Source organism: Larimichthys crocea, chromosome XV (assembly GCF_000972845.2).
Source record: "Larimichthys crocea isolate SSNF chromosome XV, L_crocea_2.0, whole genome shotgun sequence".
In the NCBI taxonomy this organism is placed as follows: domain Eukaryota; kingdom Metazoa; phylum Chordata; class Actinopteri; family Sciaenidae; genus Larimichthys; species Larimichthys crocea.
In genome coordinates this window covers 4,546,216-4,570,937 of record NC_040025.1, presented here as the reverse complement: position 1 = coordinate 4,570,937, position 24,722 = coordinate 4,546,216, and the positions used below count along the sequence as shown (strand labels likewise).

Sequence of the window (24,722 nt, the reverse complement as noted above, 5' to 3'; positions counted from 1 at the left end):
TTTATCTAACAACAAAGATGCCTGCTGCTGATTTGGTGATCTGTTTCTGCTAAATCTGCTGTCGTGACAGTGTTAACTGGATGATATATATTTCTAAAGCTTTTGTTGATAAGAAAGATATGTTTAATCAGTTGTAGGTCTACCCAATTGGTTCCAGAATTTCTGGTGATGCCAGGCTACCAATTATGAGCCTTTATGAACTTTATAAACTATGAGCCAATGTGGCACACGTTTTTGAAAATGGCTATGACCGGCACAGTCTAGATTCAAGGTTGAAAGGAAGGCTGGAAGCTTAGGCAGAAAGGCCGAATTTCTTTTGATTATACCTCATTAGTAATAACTTGCAAGCTACACATCAAGCTGTGGTGGGATAAGAAGAAAACAGTTATTGGGTTACCTTCCAGGCTGTCCTGGTATCGCTGGTTAAAGTTCTCATAGGAATCCCAGCGAACCACTGGGTCAGCAGTGTTGTAGTCAACTGTGATAGCCGGGTCATTCTTCTGGTACTCACGGCCTGTTGAGGGACACGCTTAATTAATATTTATTTAGATTTGTTTACTTCCTTGTGCATTTGGCAAATATGATCTAAACATTCAATCAGAATGAGAAAAATTTGAAGTAAAGTGAACTAACCTTTGATTTTCTCAGGGCCAGAGGAGAAGACAAACTCTACTGTGGCATCGGATGGAAAACGCTCATCTGTGTAAAGGAGGGGAAAAAAATACATAAAAATATTCTTATGGACGTTTTAAATTCCTCTCCACATTACAGTCTTCAAATGTAGATGTGGGCCGCAGATTTCTGAAGGCATACGAGAGCTTCAGTGCTGTGGAGAACCTCCAGAGAGGAATCAAACAGTGTTTCTGCTCCAGTATATCATATATATTAATACCTTCCACAGATTAGTTCTAAGTTGCATGAACCCACAATGTGTTTATGTACATTCATAATGCTTCATTTAGTGTAATGGACTGATGACCACATTCAGAACTGCCTTGCTTTGCAGACATGCTTCTCAGCTACACGTAAGCTGTCATTTCAGAGAAAGTGAAACCAAGAAGGAAATGAGCATATTCATTATGGACTTAAGCAATAGACCAGTGCTCATTAGGCCTGCTTTACAGTCTCCGAGGGATAGTTAGACACTCTCTCCCTGCATGCAGTACAAGTACATTCTCAATATACCCGCTTCCAGATAGCTGTTATTAAGTCCAGGGTGGGGATTAAGACACTACTATTAAGGGATTTATTCAACCACGGCCATTCTAGGAAGCAAACCACTGTAAACACATCCCCACAATGCTAAATTCCAAAGAGCTGCGATTATGTGAATTAGTTGTATGCAGTGGTTTTCCTACGACAATTAACAAATTGTGCCTGAGCAATTGTCCAATGGTGGAAAATCCACTAAAGCCTTTAGGGAGCAATATAATTTGTTCTTGCACATTTAATGTGGGACTATGTAACTTTTGAATGAAGAAACATCTTACTCAATTCATAAGCCATAAAAAAACACCAATTACTTCATCTAGTATGGCCAGGTAGCTTATTGTGGCTGTTAGCTAATGTAGATCTTGATGTATAACTGATGGATGGAAACATTCTTGTTTGTGTCCACTTAGTGAATTTAAATCCAATTTTATCTAGCTCTGCTTTTGGTTTTCACAAATTCCTGAGAAAAACATGTGGCTTCTTCTGCTAAATGCTGTTTTCACTAACTAATCGCTTTTAGAGCTTTTACTCTGGAAACAGCTTCTGAAAAGAAAGTCAATCAGATGATAGTGGTGAATTAAAGCTGTGAGACAGAAAACCAAAACAATCAGCTGAAAGACACTACAAAGTTCAGTAGAACAGAGGGACACAGCAGGGTTGGGTGATTATTCTCTGTGTGTTCATCACTAAGTGTGACTCCTTTCATAGTCAGGTGATCTATTGTAAATATTGTAAATATAAATATACTGATTATAGACACTAGAAGGGGATACAGATGGTGTGTCCCACACACAGGGAAAATGTCAGATACTGCAGTACCATTGTGGAATAGATACATCTCACTCATGCATTTTTCATGAAATCCGATCAGCTGTTTCCTTCCTCCACCAAGGTAGTAAACTTACCAGTACAAGCTTCATCCAGCTCCCCTTTCCCAAACCAGAGCTGGGATCCGTGGATGGTGCAGGTGTGGAACTGCAGCCTGAACACAGTGTCTCTGTCAGCACTCTGGGCTCGCCTGTGGTAGCATTTGACCTGCAGAGGGCAGCAGAGAAGGAAGAGGGACAGCTTTAAATGTATGTGGGATAATGAGCGGTCTGAGCAGTAAATTTAATGAAGACTCAAAAATGAGTAACACCTACATGGTGAAAATAACTGACTGCACAAAACGAACAAATTATGATTCCTTGTTAGCAAGGTGATAAAAACCCTTTTCCAGACAAAGTTTTCAGTATATGTACATTTGTAAAGTATTTCATCTGTTTTTTAATGTCTGTTCAAGATAAAAAACGATTAAGTTAAGTTATGATGACAACCCCACCCATGTCGGCGGCCCTCTATTTGTCATTTCCTTCCCATGTGAGCTCACCATGATGTCACCCTTGAGCAGCAGAGCTGGTTCGATGGTCACACACAGGCGCCTGCCTCCAGTGCCTTGAAGGTCACTGCAGACAACACAATGAATCCAAACAAGTCTGTTAGATAAGCAAAAAATGCGAGCAGATACGGTATATGACCAAACATGGAAAAAACCCACACAGGAAAAAGACTTGTTTGTTTGTTTGTTGGTACGTTGTCACAGGCTACTGAGATGACACAAACGCAATCCAGAAACGTGAACTTGTACATGATAAATGATTGACTGTGGCTGTGTTCACATTTATGAACTTGGAAAAGCCTTGAGGTAAACACTAATGATGAAGACGAGTTCAAACTCAATCTCAATGCCCTTTTTTTTACATTCATAATTACTCTCTGAAAGAAAACACAGCAGAGCCAACAAATACGCCCAGGCTTATCTGTGCTGTCAGTTGGCCGTATGACAGAGATAGACTCACTATATGCCTGAAGTGTAGACCAACTGCATGGACTGGTAGATCTTCAAGAAGGGGTAATAACCTAGGAGGAGGAGGAGGAGAGAAATTTAAACATAGCGAGCATTATCAACATGAAGACAGAAGGAATGTGCTGACTGCCACCCCCGCTTTTCTGGACTTGATCATCAGATTAAAGATAAACAAGACGAGCTTGTGTGGGCGGAGGGTGAATGAGACCATCTATGAGAGCTGCGGTCAAGCAACATTGCTGTGATTCAGGAAAGGGGGGCGGGTGTGTGTGTGGGGGGGGAGACCTGTCAGAGCACCACGCCAAGACAAACATCACGTCGCATATACAATTTATCTGCCGCGCAGAGGTGCAGTCGGATCAGGCGGGAGAGCAGAGACGGAGGGCACAACTTAATTCACTTGATCGTGTTCGTGTTTCCCTTCACAGCCATGCCTTCATTTGTTCCACTGAGGATGTGAGAGGGAGAGGATGGAAGAGGTGAGAAAAGGACTCGAGGAAACGGGACACATCCTTTGGTCTTCGTCATCTGAGGTGACGTCATTTCGCGACGACGGTGGCACAGCTCTGCAGCGAACTTTAATGCCGTGGAGTTGCAGAGAATGTGACGTAATGTCTATTTTGTTACTACTGTCACATGACAGGACACTGTGAAATACTCGTCCATCCGTCAATCCATCCATACATGCATTAAAAACTTAATTCTAACACAGTTTGTAAATTGGCTTCTGCCTAACCCTAAACCTGACAGAAATACTTTTTTTAAATGTATATTAGTGTGTAAAAATCATAATCTACGTCATGATTCAAAAGTCTCATAATATGTAGAAATAATATAATGGGCTGAATATTTTAGAAATGATCCAGTAAGAGAAGAGATGTGCCTAACATCAGGAACAGGCAGAAACAAACAATCACACCTCCTTCGCCCTGGAAGTTGGGGAGCGAAGGGATGAGGACCTGGTGGAGGAAGAGAGGGCTGCTGTTCATCTTGATCGCCCCAGACAGAAGGCCCCCGAAGTAATAGATATACCTGAAAGAGATAGAGAGAGAGAGAGAGGGACGGAGTGAGGGATGATGCTTATGATACAAAGTGAGTGAGATAGGTTTAACAGATGAAGACTGAGATCATGAACGCATCTTTAAAACAGAGCAGAAAAGTGCAAACAGCCCCGGTGCATACGACGCTCTTGTCAGATAGCCAGACGTTGGTTTCTTGAGAGAAGAAAGCGAGGCAGGTGAAATACATCTCCCCGAGTCTAAACATACCACTTTTCCTAAAACTATCCGCCTGTCGAGCTGAAGACATATTTCTTGCATCTGTCACAGTTGAACTTGATTCAGGAACATTCTTGAACCAGTTGTCATTTTCTTGACACTCGTTTAGTATATTTGAGCTATCAAAGGAATAGTTTGATGTTCTGGGACTTGTTTTCTTGCCGAGACGGATGAAACTGCAGCAGCTGACACACACACACACACACACACACACACACAAAAAAGTTCTTTGGATTTCAATCCTCATGAAGAAACTGTTTGACAGTTTGGAAAAACGCGTTTATTCGCTTCTTTGCCAAGAGTTAGAAAAAGAAAATTGATGGCACTCTTAAGTCTCTATGGTAAACAGCCAAGAGGCGATTAGCTTAGCTTAGCATAAAGACTGTAAGCAGGGGGAAACAGCTAGCCTCTGGGCTCTGTCCCAAGTCCCACTAAATCGGCTTAGCAGCACTGCTAAATCTTACTAAGTAACGTGTTATAGCTTGTTTGTCCACAAACAGCAAGCTGTGGTGGAGAACATATAATAAGCTGAGCTAACTGTGTCAAAATGTCTGCTGGGATGGATGGAGGCTCAAAAGACAAATCAAATCCAGCGGTTGGACATAAGAAGAGCTCTGTTTTTCTCTTTCTTTCCTCTTAAATAGGATGCTGAGAGCAGCTGCATTCATTAACCTCTGCAAGGTGCCCACCCCCACCCTTCACCACCCCCCCCCAATTTCCCCTTTTCATTTCATCCTGTGGCCCCTACCTGTTTTGAGACGGCTGGAGGGAAGAGGACACCTTATCTTCACAGAACTTCCTCATGGCGAGAGTACTGAGAGCCTGGTCCGCCCTGCACATAAAATGCATGCACACACACACACACAGACACACACACAGACAGACACACACACACACACACACACATTAAACCAACAATTTCCATCATGGGATTTGCACCAGACTCTCTAGATGCCAGAAAGTACATGGAGAGGATACAGCTGGCATTAGCCACAGGATAGACCGGTTTCCACCGTTCCTGTGCAAAAAAATCTACTGGGCTTAATTTATCAAACGACTTATCAACAATGTCCGAATGGAAATCAACGTGCTGCATATGCTTGACGCATACACACACACACACACACACACCAGCCACTGGATATACTGTCGCAATAAGTTTTTAAACACATTTGGCACGCACCGTTAAATAGCTGAATTTAAAGCCAATATGTTTTTGCACGTCAGTTTAACAATCTTTAATGTCTTCCATGTGTGGATATACTGATGAACAAGAAAATGTCAAATTGTGGCTTTGGATGTCTCCAGCACACAGAAAACACACACAGACACACACTCACCCTGCGGAGATCTTGCTGTAGTGCATGTAGGCTGCGATGATCACCCCTGTTTTACCTTTGTTGCCCTGTAGAAAGGAGAATGGAACAACACGGGTACAGTTATGATGTGCAGATTTCAACCCTTGGGCACCGTGATTTGTACAAAGATTTTTCAGGATTTTCACAGACTGTGAGACGTGAGAATTTTGACTGCAGGGTAGAGAGACACAGTCAGAGAGATGGCAAGAGAGAGAGGGACACACAAGTTTGAAATCAAATTAAAAAGCTCCCTGTGGTGTTTTTTTTTTTTCACGCCGGGTGTTCCTAACTTACTGACACATTCCAAAGACATTCCAGACTCAAATTCCTAATGTACGCCCCCCCCCCTCCAGATACACCGCCACCACTCTGAGCACAAATTAAAGCTTGTTTAGCTCAGTGTGTCGATTGCAGATTCTTCATTGACAAAAAAAAATAAAAAAGTTTATTCCCGTCCTTGGCGTGCTCTTCAGCTGGGAACGAATTGCCTGTAGCCGGAATGTTCTGGGAATCCAATGGACCACAGAAGTAGTCTGGTTTTTAGTATTTTAAATTCTCCTGACCAAAAAAAACAATAAATTAAAACACCCAGACAAGCCGTGGGAGTTCGGTCACCCTCAGTGTTAGCTGGTGGTCACTTTTTGGTAACGGTGGAGGAGTTCAAACTGCCCCTGCTTTCCTGACGGGGATGACAGAAAGGAATCACTAAACGATGTGTAACCATGTGGAAGCTTGATCTAGGCTGGGTGGTTAATTTTCGGACAAGGGTGGAAACGGCTGATTAAAATTATATGCTGCACTCTACAATTTTGGTTTTAGTCAAGTCCTCTTTTAACTGTAATATCTCACTTTATTTATTTTATTTTACTTTAGAAATAATGAAGCAAGTGAAAGAAACTGTCACTGACTTGAGCAGCAACAGCATGTACCATTAACTCCCTCACAGAACAGAACTCATTACTATATTTTGATACATCTGCCCGTTTCATAGCCTGGGAAACAGCTGGATGTCCGTCCGGAAAAACCTTAGTGGCCCCTCCTGAACTCTGACCTTGCAGTGCAGGACCACCACGTGCTGCGGGTCGGAGGTCAGCCACGTCTCCATGGCTTTACATATGGCGCAGATCTTATCCAGCGGCGGGGCGTGGAGGTCTGGCCAGCCAAAGTCATGAACCTGGTAGTAGAGAGAGAGAGAGACAGACAGACAGACAGATCATGTGGTTTTAAGAAGATTTAATTAAAAGGTCGTGAACCAAGTCAACGAAGAATTACAAGAGTAAAAAACCTTTGGATTTAGTCGGGAGATATCGTGACGTCTCTCGGAGAGGTTCAGGAGCTGAAACAGAAAAGATGTTTATCACTGTGGTCACTCGTTTTAGTTATTTTATTGTGGGTGTGACAGCGCCCACGGGCTGCTAATTTAAAAGTTGCTGAGTGTCTTTTGTGACTTCTTGCGGCTATATGTCAAAACATATTGTCTCTATTGTTTATTGTGCAACAAGCCAAATTCAACTGAATACTCTAAGGATGGAGGTCATGTCACTGCTGTAACAACAGACGAAGCCACAGTGCACTCACCAGAAATTTGTCCTGGTGTTTGGACTTGAGCATGGCAGCAACCTCCTTCAGGTTGATGCGGTATCTCTGCTCCTCCAGCTTCGGGGGGAAGAAAACGGAGATGATCCTCTCGGTGATGTAGGTCAGGTCGAAGTCGTAGTGGCGCTCCATCACTCTCTCCATCACGCGGTCCACGCTGAAGCTCCTGGAGGAAAAAGGGAAAGAGGAGAAGGAGAAGACATAGAGAGAGAGAGAGAGAGAGAGAGAGAGAGAGAGAGAGAGAGAGAGAAAGGTGGACATGGGTCAAATAGGAGCGCTACTTGCTCTATCACATGATTGACGCTAAACCTTCCGGAAAGAATGAAGGAGAGGTGGCCATAAGTCTGGGGAACAAGTGAAACAGGGCAGAAACAAAGAGGAGTGTGGGGCAGTGCAGATGTGGGAACCCAGGACAGGAACAGGAACTTCAGTAACATGCACCATAGGGAATGAATGAGAAGACCTTTACCTTGGCAGGGTGTTCCTCTGTTTGCTATAGGTCAGAGACTTGGTGGAACCCTGTGAAACAAAAACAAAACAAAAAAAGACACATTAAATGTCGAACTGAAAGCTGAAACTTAAAGGTGCATTACAGCAAATAACTGGAGTGGTATGGTGCAAGCAACCGTGGTGAATTGTTAATTGTGGGATGTAATGAACTCTGAAGTTGTTTAATTGTATTGCACGTTGCCATTTTTTTAGACATGGAACACACTTTGCCTACTACCTGCTGGTGTGGAAACACACACTTCAGTGCTCACAACCACAAGTGTGGCTAACTGGACAGACCCTGTGCAGCACAGTCCACAGTTGTCCTGTCCTCTTGGACCACCAGAGGCTCCCAAACTCTTTCTTTCATAACATTTGGAAGCAGAAGGACCCTTGACCTCTCCTCTAGTATCATCATCAGGCCAGATTTTCCACTTCAACACAACAAATTTCAAATCTAATGGATTGATTTCCATGAAATTTACTGAACACATTTAGTTCCCAAGAAGCCTGACACTCTCCTTTTACGGTTTCATTATGGCGTGTAATGAACATTGCAGCCTTTAGGAGTCACAAGCTCTGGAGTTTGTGTCTTATTTTTGCAGAGACTGATAGTGTATCTGGCACTGCTCTCACTTCGGTTTGTTTAGTATGCGCTAAATCAAATGTAATGAAGCTAAAAACAGTTTCTCCCTGACAGTTTTGGAAATTTCCAACATAGATGACATGACACTGGGGACGTGGGTTGGGGAAAGACCAGGGAAGATGCAGAGAAAAAGTATGGGGGTGAGGAGGAGAAGGACATAGGATGGGAGTGTTAAAGTGTGCTCACCAGGTGCTGGGTGTGTCGAGAAGGAGCGGTCCCTCTACGCTGCTGGATGCGAGGAAGGAGCGGTGACAGGATAAAGGAGAGGAGAGGATAAAAGGGTGTGAAGGGAAGGATGGTAAGAGGACATAGGGCAAAGGGGAGGAGGTTGAAAGGAGGTGAGAGAGAGGAAGAAGGAGAGGAGGGGATACAGAGGAAGGAAAGGAGAGTTAATTAAACAAACAGACTCTCTAATGGATAAACATTACTACTTCCTGTAGCAACATCAACTTTTTTTTTTTCTTTTCTGGACGGGAATCCTGCAGTGCTCCAGGAATGAACTGAGCTCAAACTGGGCTGAGACCTCGGCCTCCCAAAAGGAATTCAACAGGAGGAAACCATACAGTGGTTTTTGGGAAGCCGTGCCTTGTAACTAAGGCTAGACAAGGAAGGAAAACCAGCCTCGTATACAAAACACTCTCAAGCAAAAGAAACGGGTGTGTCGAAGAGGCTTACCAAATCATTGGAGGGAGCTGGGATGCACGCAGAGGTCACCTGCAAAACACAAAGATGGCCACATGTGAAGACTGGTTCAAACACACCCACGAAAAAAATATATAATGCATCCTTTTTGCCTGAGGACAGAAGGAAGGAGCCAGATTTGATGATTAAGAGCAAATGCTCCCTCAGACAAGATAATGATGGAAAAATCCAGAAAACCCCTTTAAAGTATTGAACCTGAAGTCTGCCTTAAAGGATAGTTCAACATTGTAGGTTATTTGCTTTCTTGCAGATACTAGGAAGAGATGTTTGATGCCACTTGTAGATTTGTCAGATGAAAATATTTCTGGAGCCAAGAGATGGTTAGCTTCAGTTGCTATCTTTGCTAACAACAAATGGAGAAACCTAGCATGCTGTGCTGAACAGATATATCAACAAACCGTCTCAGAAGTAACGTGAGGAAGCATTTTGGACTGTAATACAGTGGATAAAGGCAAAGCTGTAAGCATTTTGGACTGTAATACAGTGGATAAAGGCAAAGCTGTTAACTAAAGATGCAACTGTAGCAACGCTTGGGACCAAGGAACAGTTCCAACACCTAAAACCACAGCTTGCCATTTTTACATATTGTTTTTTGTGAAAGTTAAACACAATAGATGTAATATCTTAATTACTGAGCTTTGGATATTCTGGTAGGGCTATTACGGAGCCAACAGACATGAGAGTGGTATCAATCCTCTTATTTTATGCTTGGGGGATGTCGTACTATTTTAAATTGAAAAGATTGAAAAGAAATCCACAAAAAATCTGACAGTAATAGGCAAAGCACTGAAGCCATTCATTTTTGTCCCTCTAGTAAAGCAGGGGACCACACCTTAAGCATTAAGAAGGATGTCAAAACTATCTTATGAAGGAATTTTGGACCATCAGTTTTTTTTTTCTTTGTATTTGCCCACGTGTTATTGCCAAAAAATCTTGTATCTCAAACAAGTGCTGCTGGGAATGCTGCCCATCTACAATTAAGATATTTCACTACAGCTCAGCAGTGTGACTTGTCAAGACCAGACGGGTACACTGGGCCATGTGATGATGAATAGAGCACAAACACTGTCTGTAAAACTACTCAGATCCTCTTAATTTCCAAGTAAACACGAGAACGACTGATGTACAAGAGCATGTTTACAAAAGGCAAGTATGTACAAATGTAAAACCAAATACTTACACAGACAGACACACACACATGCTGAGTGACACGTCTAATTCCCATGTCTGTTATGGGACTACAGGTCAATGAACTGTGACCAAAGGAAGCAGGGGCAGAGCAGTAGCCCTAATTAAGGGGGCTGAGGGCCATAGCCATGCTTACGTAACACACCCAACACAAGGACACACACGTACACACACAAACACACACACTCATAAAGCAGTGTTCCTGCTACATAGCCCTTTTTGGACTGTTTATTTGGATACAGGAAAAGGGCAAGGGCTTGTGTATATCACATTGTGCACAAAAGGGAAGTTACATGGACCCTGAACCTGGAGGCGTGTCACCACAGTATGTATGTGTGTGTGTGTGTGTGTGTGTGTGTGTGTGTGTGTTGTACAGTTTGTGCTAATCTCTCTTTTCTTACCTTCTTTCTTTAGCATCAAGCTCAACTCTTCTACTGTTGCTTGTACGTAACAACAGACATCAACAGGAAGGCGGAGGAACAGATAATGAGCTAAATTGAGACTTGCCGTGTTTGACAGAAGTCACAGGAAACAGGTTCAGGTTGAACAGTGGCTATCAAATGACTAACTGGACAATGTATGACTCACTCTGAGAATTAATGTTTCTTTTCCATCTCCGCAGGGAAATGAATCTCAAATCTTATCCTGTGTTGTGGTTCTTTTTTATTCCCAGTCTGAAACCAATTCTTGACTTGATAGGTTTGGGCTGGGTCAGGCTCTAATTTCTTTTAATTCCCTCGAGCTAAAGCAGGTCAGTTTCATTTTATTTTTCTGTTTTGTGTTTTTCCTTGAACCCAAGCATGCAAAACAATACCCTGTGGTTAGATAGCACATTTAAAAGTCTCTATTTAAAAAGACACAGTGACACATATGAAACTCATCTACCTGAATTAAAATGTGTCTTTACATCAGGTCTTTGCTCTTTAAATATTGCAGGACTGTGCCTGATTTTGGGGCCCTTCACATGCTGTACCCTACAGGTATTCCAACTACCGTGGCAAGCAAGCAATTACCTCCTTCCTGTCCCGGTCAAATACATCTTTCCCTCTCTTTTCCTTTTACCCGGAGAGAACCCCCACAGACATGGGAAGAACATACAAACTCCACACAGAAAGGCCCAAGGAACCTTCTTGATCTGAGACAACAGTGCTAACCACTCCACCACCGTGCTGCCCTACCATTACATTTGATCATTTAATTTGAACATCAAGTAGAGAACATAGTACACTTATTAAATAAAGTTTTCTCAATCTCAGAATGGCATCACGTTTTCTCATACAAGAGGTAAAACCACACATGTACTTAGGGCTGGGTATCGTTTAAAAATGATACCTGTACCGATACCAGTACCCTTACAACGATACCGATAACAACTGAGTACTTCATCCGATCGGTTGCGTAAATGTCACCGGCATCTTGCAATGATAACCAGTCAACTCTGCATGGCTTGAACCCACTTTACCGCCATACAAACTACTGGTGGACCAATCACATGGCGCATTAAATCGAAGAACACTTGTGGTGATTGGCTGCAAGTAAAACCATAGAAACAGTAAGTTTTTTCTTGATCTGGGTACAAAAAGAACCAACTGCAGGTATCGTCTGACAGGCGTAGTTTCGATACTACTTGGTACCTTGTTGTTTTAGTCGATACCTGAAAAGTATCGAGTACCGATACCCAGCCCTACATGTACTTTAGGGCTGATGATGATCCCACGAGGATACTGAGAAGACAACGTAAATTGGGAAAGTCCTGGGAAAACTGGCGGTCTTGGCAAGTACTGAATGTCACCGGGAGAGCAAATACCTCATTCCCCCTTTGTGGGGCTTGACGTGCGCAATGTTCAATAAAAGACACGCCACAGAACTTCTAATGAAATCTGGTGGTATTGTTGGAAAAAGCAGCAATTCAAATAGCTTCTAACAAGAAAAATCAAAACCTTCTGGATTCATCCTCTGGTTCCAGTTTCTCCTCACTCAGCCGATCCTGGAAGTCGTCCACACAGTCCACATTGTTTCAGAGTTGTTATGACTACAGTTACCCAATTTGGACTGTGTACCCCCTGATGGTTTCATGTCTAAATTCACCATAAATCAGGCTTTACCTGTGTTGACACTTTCACACTGTTCATTGACCCATTCTTTTCATTTCCAATCTTTCCATCTTCTCTTCCATTTAGTCCTCTACATCCCTCTTTCCCTGTGCCCAGTGAAAGGGCCTGCTGAGGGCGTCCGCTAAGCCAGAACAAACACACCACACCAGATTCCATCTCCCCAGGCCAACACTTACGCACAAACTTCCTGCTAATAGACCTCCACCCATCGCTCTGCAGAGCTTTTCATCCATCTCGCCTCGTTTCCCTGTCATCTTGTCTACCACTCTATCTGTACATTAATGTCTCCCATCTCGCACTCCTTTTTTCCCTTCTTTTCCCAACTTGCTCCCTCCATTTTTCATCCCTCTGTGTGCTTTTGCTGTTCTACTGTTTCGTGCTCCTGCTGCTTCCCTCTTCAGTTACGTCATCTATCTTTCTTCGAAATTTTTTACTTTTTACTTCCTCACTTTTGTTTTTTGCCTCTTTGTTTTTGCCTCGACACTTCCTTCCACTTTCTTCTCTAATCGGTTTCTAACAAACACCGTCCTGTTTGTCTTCCTCTCCGCTTTCCACCTTGCTTTCTTTAAAACTTTTCATTCACTGCACCTTCCTTTCAGACCTCCACTGTTGTTTTAACATCTTCATGATCTTGGACTCGAACTGGAAGGTCACAGGTTTGATTGCCTGTGACCATCTGTAACCAAATATCCTTGAAAAACACCAAGACCCACAACTTTCTTGTTCTTACTTGCTCCTGAATTCAAGTGCTGCTTAGATGCCTAAAATGTTCTCAATAAACAGCAAAGAAAACACTCAAGGAGAGTAGCATGATTTCAGTGAGACCAAAACAATCTTCCACATTACTTTCCTTTTATTATTTTTCTCCGTACAGCCTTTTCTGTACACTTGTCCTCCAGCTCCTCCTAAAACTCTGTCCTCCATGGCCTCCTCTCAGGTGGGTCCAGCTGGCGACACTCAAAGAGCCCTGACCCCCACCCCTCCTCCTTCCCTTTCCCTGCCCTCTTCCCTCCACCTCCATCTGCCAGCCCTCTGTCCTGTTCCTCTCCGTCCGCTTTGTTTTCGCGGCAGTGGCCCTCGCTGCTCCAGCTCTTTACATGCTCTTTGATCCATCAAAGCCAGAAGAAGCGTAGCTAATGGATAATGCACAGCTCTCTCTCAACGCATGGCTTAAGAGCTGTGGGCTCTAAGAGGGATAACTAGGGGGTGAGGTAGAAGCCTTGGTATGTTATTAGTGTGAGAAACGGGTGTGTGAGAGGCTGCCACAGTGTGTTTGAGAGTGACTCAGTCTATGTGTGTGAATCCAGTGTATGAAAATAAAGTATGCTATTTATGGTAGCTAAATACCTAAAATACACAGTACATATGATCCACTGCTCAACCCTCAATGCCTATGATACTCTGTAATTCAGTCACACGGCGGTCCCAATGCAAACCTTGAGGAAATGCTATAAAAATGTTATTGTTTTAGGTTCTATTGTGATCTCACAGATTGTATAAAATGACCACGGTGTCACCAGTGTTTAAATCCAACATGTAGAATGCTCTTCTGCTCTTCTTCATCCACATTGGGAGGTACGTTGACATAGGCTATCATAGCTGTGGGAGTAATGGGTGTTGGTTGGTTTGGCCCTGGCAAACCATTCTCCCCTAAGGTTTGTTGAGGAGAACACTATCTGATTGGATAATGGTGCATCGTACGGACCTCAACAGTTGCGGCTAACCCACTGTTGCCATGTGACTTAAGACAAAGAAAGGATCTGAGAAATTCTGGATAGAAAAATCATGGATGAAGGTAGAGTTAACTGCTGACCTTCAAACAGTAACATTAGCTTATGGCTAAGGCATGAACAAAACATCCATTCCTGAGCAATTTTAGGATATGTGAGTTCTCATATGAATTTTATGTTGGTTATAATTTAACAGCTTCATACTACCCTACCTTGACTACTTGTCAACTGTATTGTTTGCATGGAACGTCTGCTCTGTGCTACATGGGCATGAAGTGAAGCACGTCACATGATGCTTCAGGTATTAAGACGTTACATGTTAGCATTAGACGCTACATCTGTGAGATCTTGATCGAACCATATCATATGCTCCATGGTTACATATGTACACAGCACTCAAGGAGCATTTCCTTTGATGGTTAGCCTTTGGTTTAACAGTCTCCCCATTCCCGAAACTCCCTCGGGAGAGCCAATCGGAGAGCATTGATGAAAGCTGAAACGAATCAACAGCGAAAGCCGATGCTGGCCATGACCTTGTGTGCTTTCATCATCAGTGAGCGAGCAACAGAAGAGCCTTGAAGTGAACAGAGCACTGTGATATCTTATAGAATTAGGACCCCAGAGGGCAATCTGTGCTCTTGATTGCAAGAACAGTGATGCGACAGGTATGTCAGCATCAGTGAAACACCTACAGACAACTGTTTCAACAAAGTAGTACGGACACAAGAAAGGACAAAGCAAGATCAACAACTACTGCCACGCTAATATGAGCAGTCATGTCAAGTTGTAATAAGTTACTTCCACTCCTCTCGGGCAGGAGTTCTTTTTAATGTACACATACTACCCTCAAGGCTCATGCTTGTCGAGGGTTTGAGAAATATGGTGTACCTTAATATGTTACACCTGTTTTCTGTCATAGTTCAAATTCCAAATAGATGAACGGTAAAAGGAATGCACAGTAAAAGCTGTCAGAGTCAATTAAAATCAATCTTAGAAAGGATGAAAGGAAGCAAAAGGAACATTTTCTTTCACCACAATTTCAAACTGATGTTGGGACTTTCACATGCTCTATTTTTGGACAATTTCACATGCATCCACCTGTTGATTTAAGCACTTCTGTGGGTGGAAAATACTACCTGTAACATTCTGTGTTACACAGCCTGCTCAGAGGAGGTTACGGGAACAATTTGGTCCTCTCAAGATGATAGAAATCCCACTTATTTACATGCTCGCTGACTGTCATTGTACTGGAATGTCACCCAAAGAGGAATGCTTTGGAAAGTTGTTTGTCGTGTGGCTTACATGCAGGCTTGCAGAAGATTTCTGTAATAGTTACCACTGTACAGTTTATCACGCCCTCACAATTAAGCATCCCTGTTTTAAATCCTAGCTTCACAGTTCTAGCGAGGCATCTAAAGTTATGGGTTTCTCCCGTACATTAAGACAGACTTAAACTTTTTTTTTATGTATGTCTGGAAGTCAGAAATGCAGATGGTCTCCCTTTCGCTCAAACCTGCAGGATTGATTTAATGGCAGTTTTGAGAGTTACCTGGCTTAGCCTTAGAACTATACTTCAAATGCATCCCACATGTCTAATGCCTCTTAATCATGACGGGGTGGACTTCACGAGAAAACCAGAAAGCACCCAGCCTAACATGAGGGGACTTCAAGGCCACGGCTGAGCAAAAACAACACCTATAGGTGGTGCTTGTATCCTCTGGACTTAGGAGTCCCGTCCAATATCACACTTTTAGTGCTTTCCTGTATGTGAGGCTGGCTAACAAAGCGATTATCTGTTTTCTTTCTCTTTCATTTTTCTCTGTTCAGCACATGTTTCCCCTCTCTCGCTTTTTGTCTCTTGTTCCCACACTTTTTGACCCCAAAAGGAAAGAATGGGGTCTCTTGTCTCTAGCCATTTCGTTTTCGCTCCAAGCAGCTGAGAGGGAGGCTGAAGATATCCCAGGTCACATGGGTTCCTGTGGTGGAGCTTTAATGACCGAGTGGGATGCTATTCCCTGTTATGGAGCCGAGGGGTCAACACTTTTGACTCGACGCTCATGCATAGATACTATAAAATTAAGCAGATGGTGAACACAAAGAGGAATGCACACATGTTGCTTGTGCAGAGGATCATGTAGACAACTGAAGTGCATACACACACCACCACGCCATCTTTATCCTCCTCCCAAGCCAAACACAAAGCTGAAGGCTCCGAGTCAGACAAAAATAAATGTGGGCAATAAACAAAGCAGGGAGAGCATGAGATTGGGAGAGATCAACAACGGAAAAAATCTCCTGTGAACCAACCAACGCGAGGCATTATTACAGATCTTCAGTCCTCCCCTCCCTGTCTACACTCTGCGGTTGAGCGTCCCTCAACTTCATCTCTGTCATTCATCCTGTTGATAAGTAGACACAGATACGATTCCCAAAAGCGCAATGTCCCCTCCTCTTTCTATATTTACAGCAGACTTCAACTTAAACAGTGTTTGCCGTACGCACAAAAATGCATTCACATTCTTCACACAGGCATTGTGCATTGTCAAGAGTTGCTTTAGGGCTCATCTCCCTCCGCAGTACGACCACAACTCACAAACAAGACGGCTCTGTGGTGAAAGTCTTTATTGTTTTCCTGTGACTTTTTGGGATTTTTTATTTTTTTTGTTTATCATATCATGATGGAGAAAGAGTTAGACAGATTGGACACGAGACAAAGAACATAAAGACAAGAATACCCCAATGGTAACGCTCTAAAATCTGGTGGATAATCTTAGGAAAGATTATGTTATACTTTGTAAAGTCAATATCAATATTTCAAGAGCTAATTTGTTGATTAGTTGACACAGACTTTGTGATGTCAGTGTCACATCCTTCCAGGGTTCCTACGCATTTCTTACCAGTTCAACAAGATATAAATAAATCGTGATATCACTAAAATCTGTGACTTGTGCTAAAGCAAGGGTGGATATCAATATTTTAGATGACTGGTAATACAAATATCCAAATAGTCTCTTCCTGTTAGGTTCAGCACACACCCACTGACCAATTAGTGAGGCTTATGCTCCTGCTGGTACAAAAACACACCCACGCACACACACTGCAGACTGGCAGAGTCCCAGTTTGGCTAACTTAGCTGTCATGCTTATGGTTTTAACTCTCATCAACATCCCTCACTCACTTGTTCAGTCCTTTGCTCAGCCCATGTTCGCTGCACACACACAAACACACACGCACACGCACACGCACACACACACACACACACACACACACACACACACACACTCAGCTTGAACTCAAAACATAACCAGCCTATCTTGGCAATTACCAGAGCTGTCTGTGATAAAGTGGCGACTCCTTTAGTCAGGAGAGACAGCCAGAGTCCCTGTAATGTTAAAACGATACATTTGGATCCTGTTATCCTGAATGACTCACCGGCTTCATCAGAATTTAGTGAAGTGCAGGGCTTGCAGGAGGGAAACCAGAGGCCTGGGCTCAAGGCCACAAAACTTTAACCAGAGATTACTGACTATTGATGTCACTGAGACCCCCCCTCCGCCCCAAACTACAGTTCCCTGATGATTTCCATCACCTACTGCTATAAAGCTGCTCGCATTTAACTGTTTGAATGAACATTGAGGTATCTAAACATCTGTTTTTGGCCACGCTGTCAGTCTCACGGCCTTGCCGCTGATAAACGGCGCAAACTAAGCCGTGTATGTTTTAACAACAGTGAGTGACATGTTCCTATAGGAAGTAACAGGAAGTCTGTGGGGTGAGGGGGATGTTGGGTCAGCTGTGATGTTGAGCTGCATGGTTGGGAAAACACGGACTGTGGTACACTTTTTCAGCCGTTACTCCATCATTCCACGTCCTGATCACTTCCTTTGTTCCGTTTTCTGTTAGCCAGGCGAAAAAAAAGAAATGTACAGTATGTACCACGGCCATGAGGAAAACATGCTCCAGTAAAGAAAGAACACGGTTTAAACAGAGTCAGAGAAAGAACAAGTAGTTTACAGACGTTTCCTCTGCTGTATCTCTTCCACTCTTTCATCTAGAATGCATTTTCTTTACTAAAAAGAAAGACAGGCTGGAACTCTAACCACAACTGTCCTGATGAAAGGCTTTCACGTTGGAGAAACATGAGGAGGGTTATGTTGCCCTTCCTCTCATTCCCGCACCCCCTCCCCATCCCACTTCTGCTTATCTATATCTACTTGATTGTACATCCTCTTCTTGTAAAAAGAAGCAGGCGGTACACAAAGTTCACAGTTTGGTCTCATGTAAAATGTATTCTGACATGTTCATTGGATCAAGGACACGAGACAAGGGAGGAACTCTGATACACAGAGAGGGGGGAAGCAGGGATTGTAATTACTGCAATACACAGATGTGTACACTGCCAACATACACCATCTGTAGGACTGCTTATCAGTCAACTGTTTCTGCAGTCAGCGCTATGAACTTGACAGCATTAAAGTTTAAGTTTATTAGTCTGCTCATCGGTCTGTGCCTCTCAGACCTTTGTGATTTCGTAGCTTACCTCTATCTAGTAGACAGGAGTCAGAAAACCAGGGAAGCAATTTAATTAGGAATTTTGAAAAAAACAATTTAAATATCTATTCATAACTGCCTTCAGTTCAGAAATTGGAAACTTGTCTGATGGTTATTAACTTTGATCATACAGTTCGTATCACTTCCTAATAGTTGTAGTCCATTTGTTTATGGATTTCAGGTTATATGAAATGAATAAAATGAAAAAGTATTACACCCTGTACAGATAACACCATGGATAGACTGCAATTTATGAATCACAACAACCATGATTTTACTCACAACACACATAAATCACAGTGTCTGAACAAGAAATCACTCTGTATCATTATTAGTGTTTGAAAAATTAGCAGTGGGATGTCTCTTTCAGACAGCGGGTGAACAAAAATGTCAGAATAACTTAGTTAAACTCCTGAACTCTTCATGCTTCATGCTTCTATAATGCTTCATGCTTGTATAAGAAATCAATCTGATATCAATATATCAATTTCTGAATGTCTGTCTATTATTGGTTGATGCCAAGTCTAATGTAATTTCTTAACAAATGTTAGCTAAAAGTTTTAATCAAATTTTCCTTAAGCTGTTCAGTAGACACCATAAATAATGTTGAACAAACAAAAGAATCTTCTCAAAATCTATTTGGTGTCAGCTTTCTGTCAAAAACACATTCAATGTGAGGTAGACGGTGCACCCCATGTAGGTTGGGTCCTTGCCTCAGCAGACAGGTTCAGCTTCACCCTTTTGCTGTGTGTTAACCCCTGTCTATCTTCAACTGACTCTGTATAATACAAAATAAAAGTCTGTCTTTATTTAGTGTGAAAAAACAAAAACAGAGTACTCTGCCAGTCACTGAATGAGTCAGTCTACCAGTAAGAGTCCAAGTGTTTCATATCAGTCTTGTTCCTCTGTACATCTACAGTACATCTGCCATACAGTCACTCATGAACCCTCCTGTGTTATTCCACATCAGTGGGGGTTGTGTCACTCAGTCTGAGCTGAGCAGTCAAACAGTCATTGAATTTTTTTCCCCCCTGACCAGCGGAAATGCCTCCTCTTGCCTAATTAGGTGGACAGGCTCACTCACTCGTCACGGGCTGCATTTCACTAATTTTAATCCTTCCTCCTCCCACTGTTCCTTTACAACCCCCCCTCTTACTCCTCCGACGAACCTTCCAACCTCCCCTCCATCTCTTTGCCCCGGGGCCCCATAGTCACCCCCCTTCTCCAGTTCCCTGTGGACTAAATGTTCCACTTGGGATCAAAGATAAGGAGGAAGAACATGGCAAACTGAAACAGTTTGTGGACTTCTGCTTGTGTGTGTGCGAGAGAGAGTATCTTAATAGAATAGACATGAGTCAGCTGGAGGCTGTTGAGCTCTTTTGGACGAGGAGACAACCAAAACAAAAGACTACCTATGACCACCATTGTTCTCTTGAGGATGTTTAAGAACTGTGTGAGGTTTTCCAGAGAACTGGCGCTGACGCACCGATTGGATACTGGACGGTGTGTTAATGAGATGATTTGTCACCGAGCTTACGGCAATGCCAGGCGGGTTGAAGACGTAAATAGAAGCCTGGTGAGACCAGGATGGCTTACAGATGACTCACAGACATCCAGATGTGTGAGCGCACACAAACACAGCAAATATGCTCATGGGGGAGGGTAGAGGTGGTTGATCAATACACACGCAAGAGACCAAAAACACAGGTAAGAACAGCTGTTTAGAACAGCTCTGCACAGGAGGAAGGCTGAAGTTAATCAGCCAAGCAGGCGGACAGCAGAGATCTGTTATTAAGCTCTATAAAGCAGCTTAATTTTATAATTCACACTATTACAAATTGATACCATCCCGGCTTCATCCTGCCTCAGATTTCCTCCTACAAGGTTAGATAACTGAGATGAACACAACAGACAGCCCCCCCCCACGCCCTGCCTTATCCGACCTCACCCTTCCTGAGCAACAGTGATGGATATCGCTGTTTAACAAGCAGTCAACAATAGCACATCAGACATTTACAGCAAAGCTACCAAACAACAAAACGCTCCTGTCTGTAATCTTAACATTGAGTTAAGTTTATCCAGCACTTCTGTGGAACAACAAGAAATCCCCTTCTCCTGTCATCTTGCTGTTTCACAATCTACTCTCAAGAGATAACGATTTGAAAAATGAGATGTTCTAACACCATTGTAGCCTTTCAGTAATTCAACTTTTTTTCTTTCTTTTAGAAATAAGGGAATTGCCAAGAGTTAGAAGGGAAGATGGATACTACTCTTGTGTAAGACCAATATGAGGCTACAGGCAGCAGCCGGTTAGCTTATCTTACAAACTGGAAAACAAGAGGAAACAGCTATCCTCTGTCCAAAGGTAACAAAATATGCCCATCAGCACCTCTAAAGCGTACTGAGTTAGATCTTTGCTTTCCTTTTTACACGAGCTCCCCTGTTTTCCAGTCTATGCTAAACAGACATGAGTAGTATTGATCTCCACAGCGAGAAAGCCAATGAGTGTATTTTCCAAAATGTTAAACATACAGAAGACAGTATGTCCTACACTGTAGGCAGTATCTTAGTCCTCGAGATCGGCCTCAAGACCACTATTTGAAGGTTTTGCTCTCGTCTCGGAATCAACCGAATTTTACTTATTTATTATTTACGTCTCAGTTTCAGACAAAGAAGATGCGGTCCAGACTGGTCAAGAACACAATTAAAGGGATATCACTGAACTGCCTGCGCACTGTCTGATTTATTTGTTCATCATATCTGTGACTGGCTGTAAAACTCCCTGCTTCAGATGCAACCAATGACATGACTCATTTTTAATTTGAAGGTTTTGTTATTATTAAGTCTTTGTTATCTTCTGTTATAAAACTTGACTTGCTTAACCCCAAAGATGTCTGGGACCAGGCCTCACCCAAAGACATTTGGCAAATATTAGCTACATATTAGCTTCTTGGTCTCAGTCTTGGTCTGCTCTGGATTGGTCTTGATATTAACTCCTCAAAGTCTTGATCTTGTCTCTGGATTGTGACTTTATTTCACTTTAGGTGGTCTACAGCACTAATTAGGAGCATGCTATGTTACAGATAAAAAGAATGATCTACTTTGATTTATATGAAACATATTCTACAAGTAAAAAACAGCTGAACTCAACGATAAAAAACAACCCTGATAAGTTGCACTGAAAAGCCTGATTTGACTTTTCTACCGCGTGTGCTGTTTCAAAGCCATCCTTTCATCTCTGAACTCATCCTCGGGGCTCTCCTCTCCTCAGATAAAAGACAAGAGGATGGAGCCACACTTGAGGACTGAGGCTTGTCTTTGCCACATGCCTTCGCCCTTGGCTTCCTCTCTTCTGCTCCTGCTCGTCTGCCAAAAAGGCTCCCAGCCTCAGCTTCAGCCTTCGACCCCCTCTTCGTCACTTTGGCCATGGCTGGCATTCTCCCCCTCTGCATCCCTCTGTCTATTCATTATACCATTCCTCCATCAATGACCCTTTCACAGAGGCAGCAGAGTGGGGCTTGAGCGGTGCTCGCAGCTCTCTCAGAGAAATGCAACCGAGCTGCCTTCATATGAGCAGAGATCTCGAGACTTCTGCCTTCATATAGCCACTGTCATGAGTCTTTTCACACCTCACAGGCATAACAATCTAACAAACAATTCAGATAAGCAACTCCAGTGCAGTGACATCAATAGTCAGAGTGGGTCAGGGTGGGTCATAATCTGGGTTTAACCTTCAATTTGTGGGGTCATGGTGGTGGCTGGTGATGACTGCACAGAGCAGGTTATGTTCACACTGTTGACTTCAGATATTTTGTATTGCTACAGTGATCAATGCAGATTGATTTACTAAATAATAAGTTAATTTAATGGCATGCATATGTTATGTACTCTACCACAACCTTACGATAATGATCTAGACTGACAGCCTCACTGGAAAGTCAAACAATGATGATATATGATCTATATTCACAGATAACAATAAATGTCTCCTCACTTCTGCAGTCTGACATGGTTACACACAACAAAATGCGATTTAATGTGCCATTCTATTCAATTTTGTTATGGGTAAATGAGTTGGTGAAGGAAAATCTCAGTGCCATTGAACAAGGGAGAAGGCATGAGTAAGACGAGATGACATAATTCTGCAAGTCAAAGCTAAAACGGTGGAAAACCATGTAGAAAATATTAACATCATTTTTTTTCCTCATGGTTCCACACAGCTCTGATGCAGAAGATTGAGTGCCAAACACTTCATGTACGTCATGATTTAAAAATTTCCAGCCTGGTGACCCACCTGGTGGAGAACATGCCCCCTTGCCTTAGTGGCCTGTGTTTGATTCCCTCAGCCCAGCCAAGCTTTATAATATTTTAGGGCGTTTCTAGCCACATTTTTATGTGCAAATAGAAAAAGTGCACACACAGAAAATCACCTTTATAGTCGGTGGAAACACAAATGGAAAAAGTCTGCACAGTGGGTACTGAAGGTGTTTTTTCCGCTCTAGAGCTGAGTAAAAAAACAACTAGTTTCACTTTCAGTGCTGTCCATGACTGTATTATGAATGATTCCTCTTTTATTTGGAGTGTGGGGTGGATCCTTACCTTGGCCTCGCACTTCCTGTGGGTGGCTGTCTTGCATACTAAGGAGAATGAGAGCAGGGAAAGAGTGAGGAAAGAAAACAAGAAGGGAACATGAGTATTGTCCTAGCTGCACTGTCCGGTTATTTATATGAACATGCAGAGCTGCAATGGTCAGTCAGTCGTAGGGTTGCAAAGGTATGACATTTTCACAGTAGGATAATGTCTCATAAAATAACAGTTTTCATACCACAGTACAGTCAGTATTCATGCAAAGGTTGCTGCTTTCAGCCCCTCAAAATATGGAGATGTCCTGCTTTCCTCTGTTTTCTATCACAATAAACTGAATATCTTTGGACTGACAAAATAAGACATTTAAAGACATCATCTTTGAGAATGACAAACTGGACTTTTTTTGTATTTTAAGACATTTTAGACCAAAATGTTGAATCAATTAATCTTTAAAATAGAGAGGATTTATTTATCCATGCAACCGTGATCTCCATTTGATTTTATTGCAGATCAAGTTCGATATCGTCCTGCTGTATTTAATCTGTTTTATATCCTAAAGGTGAACACACACTGAAATTATGCCACGTGTCAAATCACCAGCATCAGCATAATTATCCAGCTGTCCTACTTTGTGTCGATGTCTGATAACACTCAAGAAAAGGAGTTATTCTGTCACAATCTCTCCCCAGATTTGGCAGCAGTACCTTCAGTACTTCTTTTGTCAGAATGGCACGTCCACTGTGTGCTACAGGGGTCAAATGACACAGCGCCATGTGACAGGGCTGCTGTGTGCCACCCCAATTCATTCATGTGACACATCCTACATCCTGCTCCCATCATGACATTGTCTACCATGTTTGTCTTCGTCCTTCAGAGTCACTTAGTCATGCATACATGACCGTGTTTGCAACATTTACCTCTGCAGAAGGAGCCGACGTTGTCGACGTTCTGACGACACACACTGCACTGGCGCTTCTTCTTGAAGGTCTTTTCCTTGAAGATGTGGGGCTCTCCCTTCCCCCCCTACACGTACACACACACAAACACACACACACAAACAAAAGTGAGATTCACAGTTAGAAGAAACCTGATACAGGACCAGAAGAGGCAATCGGTGGATCTGCCTACTCTCAGACACAGTGCAAGAATCCTTGTTTGGACCTTCATCCAGGAGTTGTCAGATGTTAAATGTTGTCTGTTGGCCCTCTATACACTTCTACCTCCCAGGATGAGAACAAGATGCGCAAACAAACTGACTTCTCCAGGCAAACTGTGAAAAAAACGAGGTAATGGCATGTGAGTTAGGGGGCCGTAACAATGACAGGAGCTCAAAACTGTCAGCTTTAACTTGTGTGAATGTGTGACTGTATGGTTACATCTATTCTCTTCTCCCTTTGGCTCTTGAACTTCTGTTCTGGTTGTGTAA

The 24,722-nt window shown here is 42.8% G+C and overlaps 1 protein-coding gene across 7 annotated transcripts in view; it reads right to left on the bottom strand.

Annotated features, from left to right (window-relative positions):
• The window catches only part of tns2a (tensin 2a), a 49,300-nt gene that overhangs the window by 7,742 nt on the left and 16,836 nt on the right, over nucleotides 1–24,722 (bottom strand). For 4 of the 7 annotated variants that reach the window (XM_027288914.1, XM_027288910.1, XM_027288907.1 and 1 more), the window contains exons 2-17: nucleotides 24,214–24,319; nucleotides 23,309–23,346; nucleotides 9,100–9,138; nucleotides 8,611–8,652; nucleotides 7,759–7,808; nucleotides 7,272–7,455; nucleotides 6,979–7,029; nucleotides 6,745–6,867; nucleotides 5,676–5,740; nucleotides 5,084–5,167; nucleotides 3,978–4,090; nucleotides 3,051–3,111; nucleotides 2,582–2,657; nucleotides 2,118–2,247; nucleotides 634–699; nucleotides 398–529 (exon numbers count right to left, since the gene is read on the bottom strand). In XM_027288914.1, coding sequence (XP_027144715.1) covers nucleotides 398–529; nucleotides 634–699; nucleotides 2,118–2,247; nucleotides 2,582–2,657; nucleotides 3,051–3,111; nucleotides 3,978–4,090; nucleotides 5,084–5,167; nucleotides 5,676–5,740; nucleotides 6,745–6,867; nucleotides 6,979–7,029; nucleotides 7,272–7,455; nucleotides 7,759–7,808; nucleotides 8,611–8,652; nucleotides 9,100–9,138; nucleotides 23,309–23,346; nucleotides 24,214–24,319 — 1,360 coding nt within the window. The remainder of the gene's footprint in view (nucleotides 1–397; nucleotides 530–633; nucleotides 700–2,117; nucleotides 2,248–2,581; nucleotides 2,658–3,050; nucleotides 3,112–3,977; nucleotides 4,091–5,083; nucleotides 5,168–5,675; nucleotides 5,741–6,744; nucleotides 6,868–6,978; nucleotides 7,030–7,271; nucleotides 7,456–7,758; nucleotides 7,809–8,610; nucleotides 8,653–9,099; nucleotides 9,139–23,308; nucleotides 23,347–24,213; nucleotides 24,320–24,722) is intronic. The other 3 variants (XM_027288908.1, XM_027288909.1, XM_027288911.1) reach the window with 3 other exon arrangements.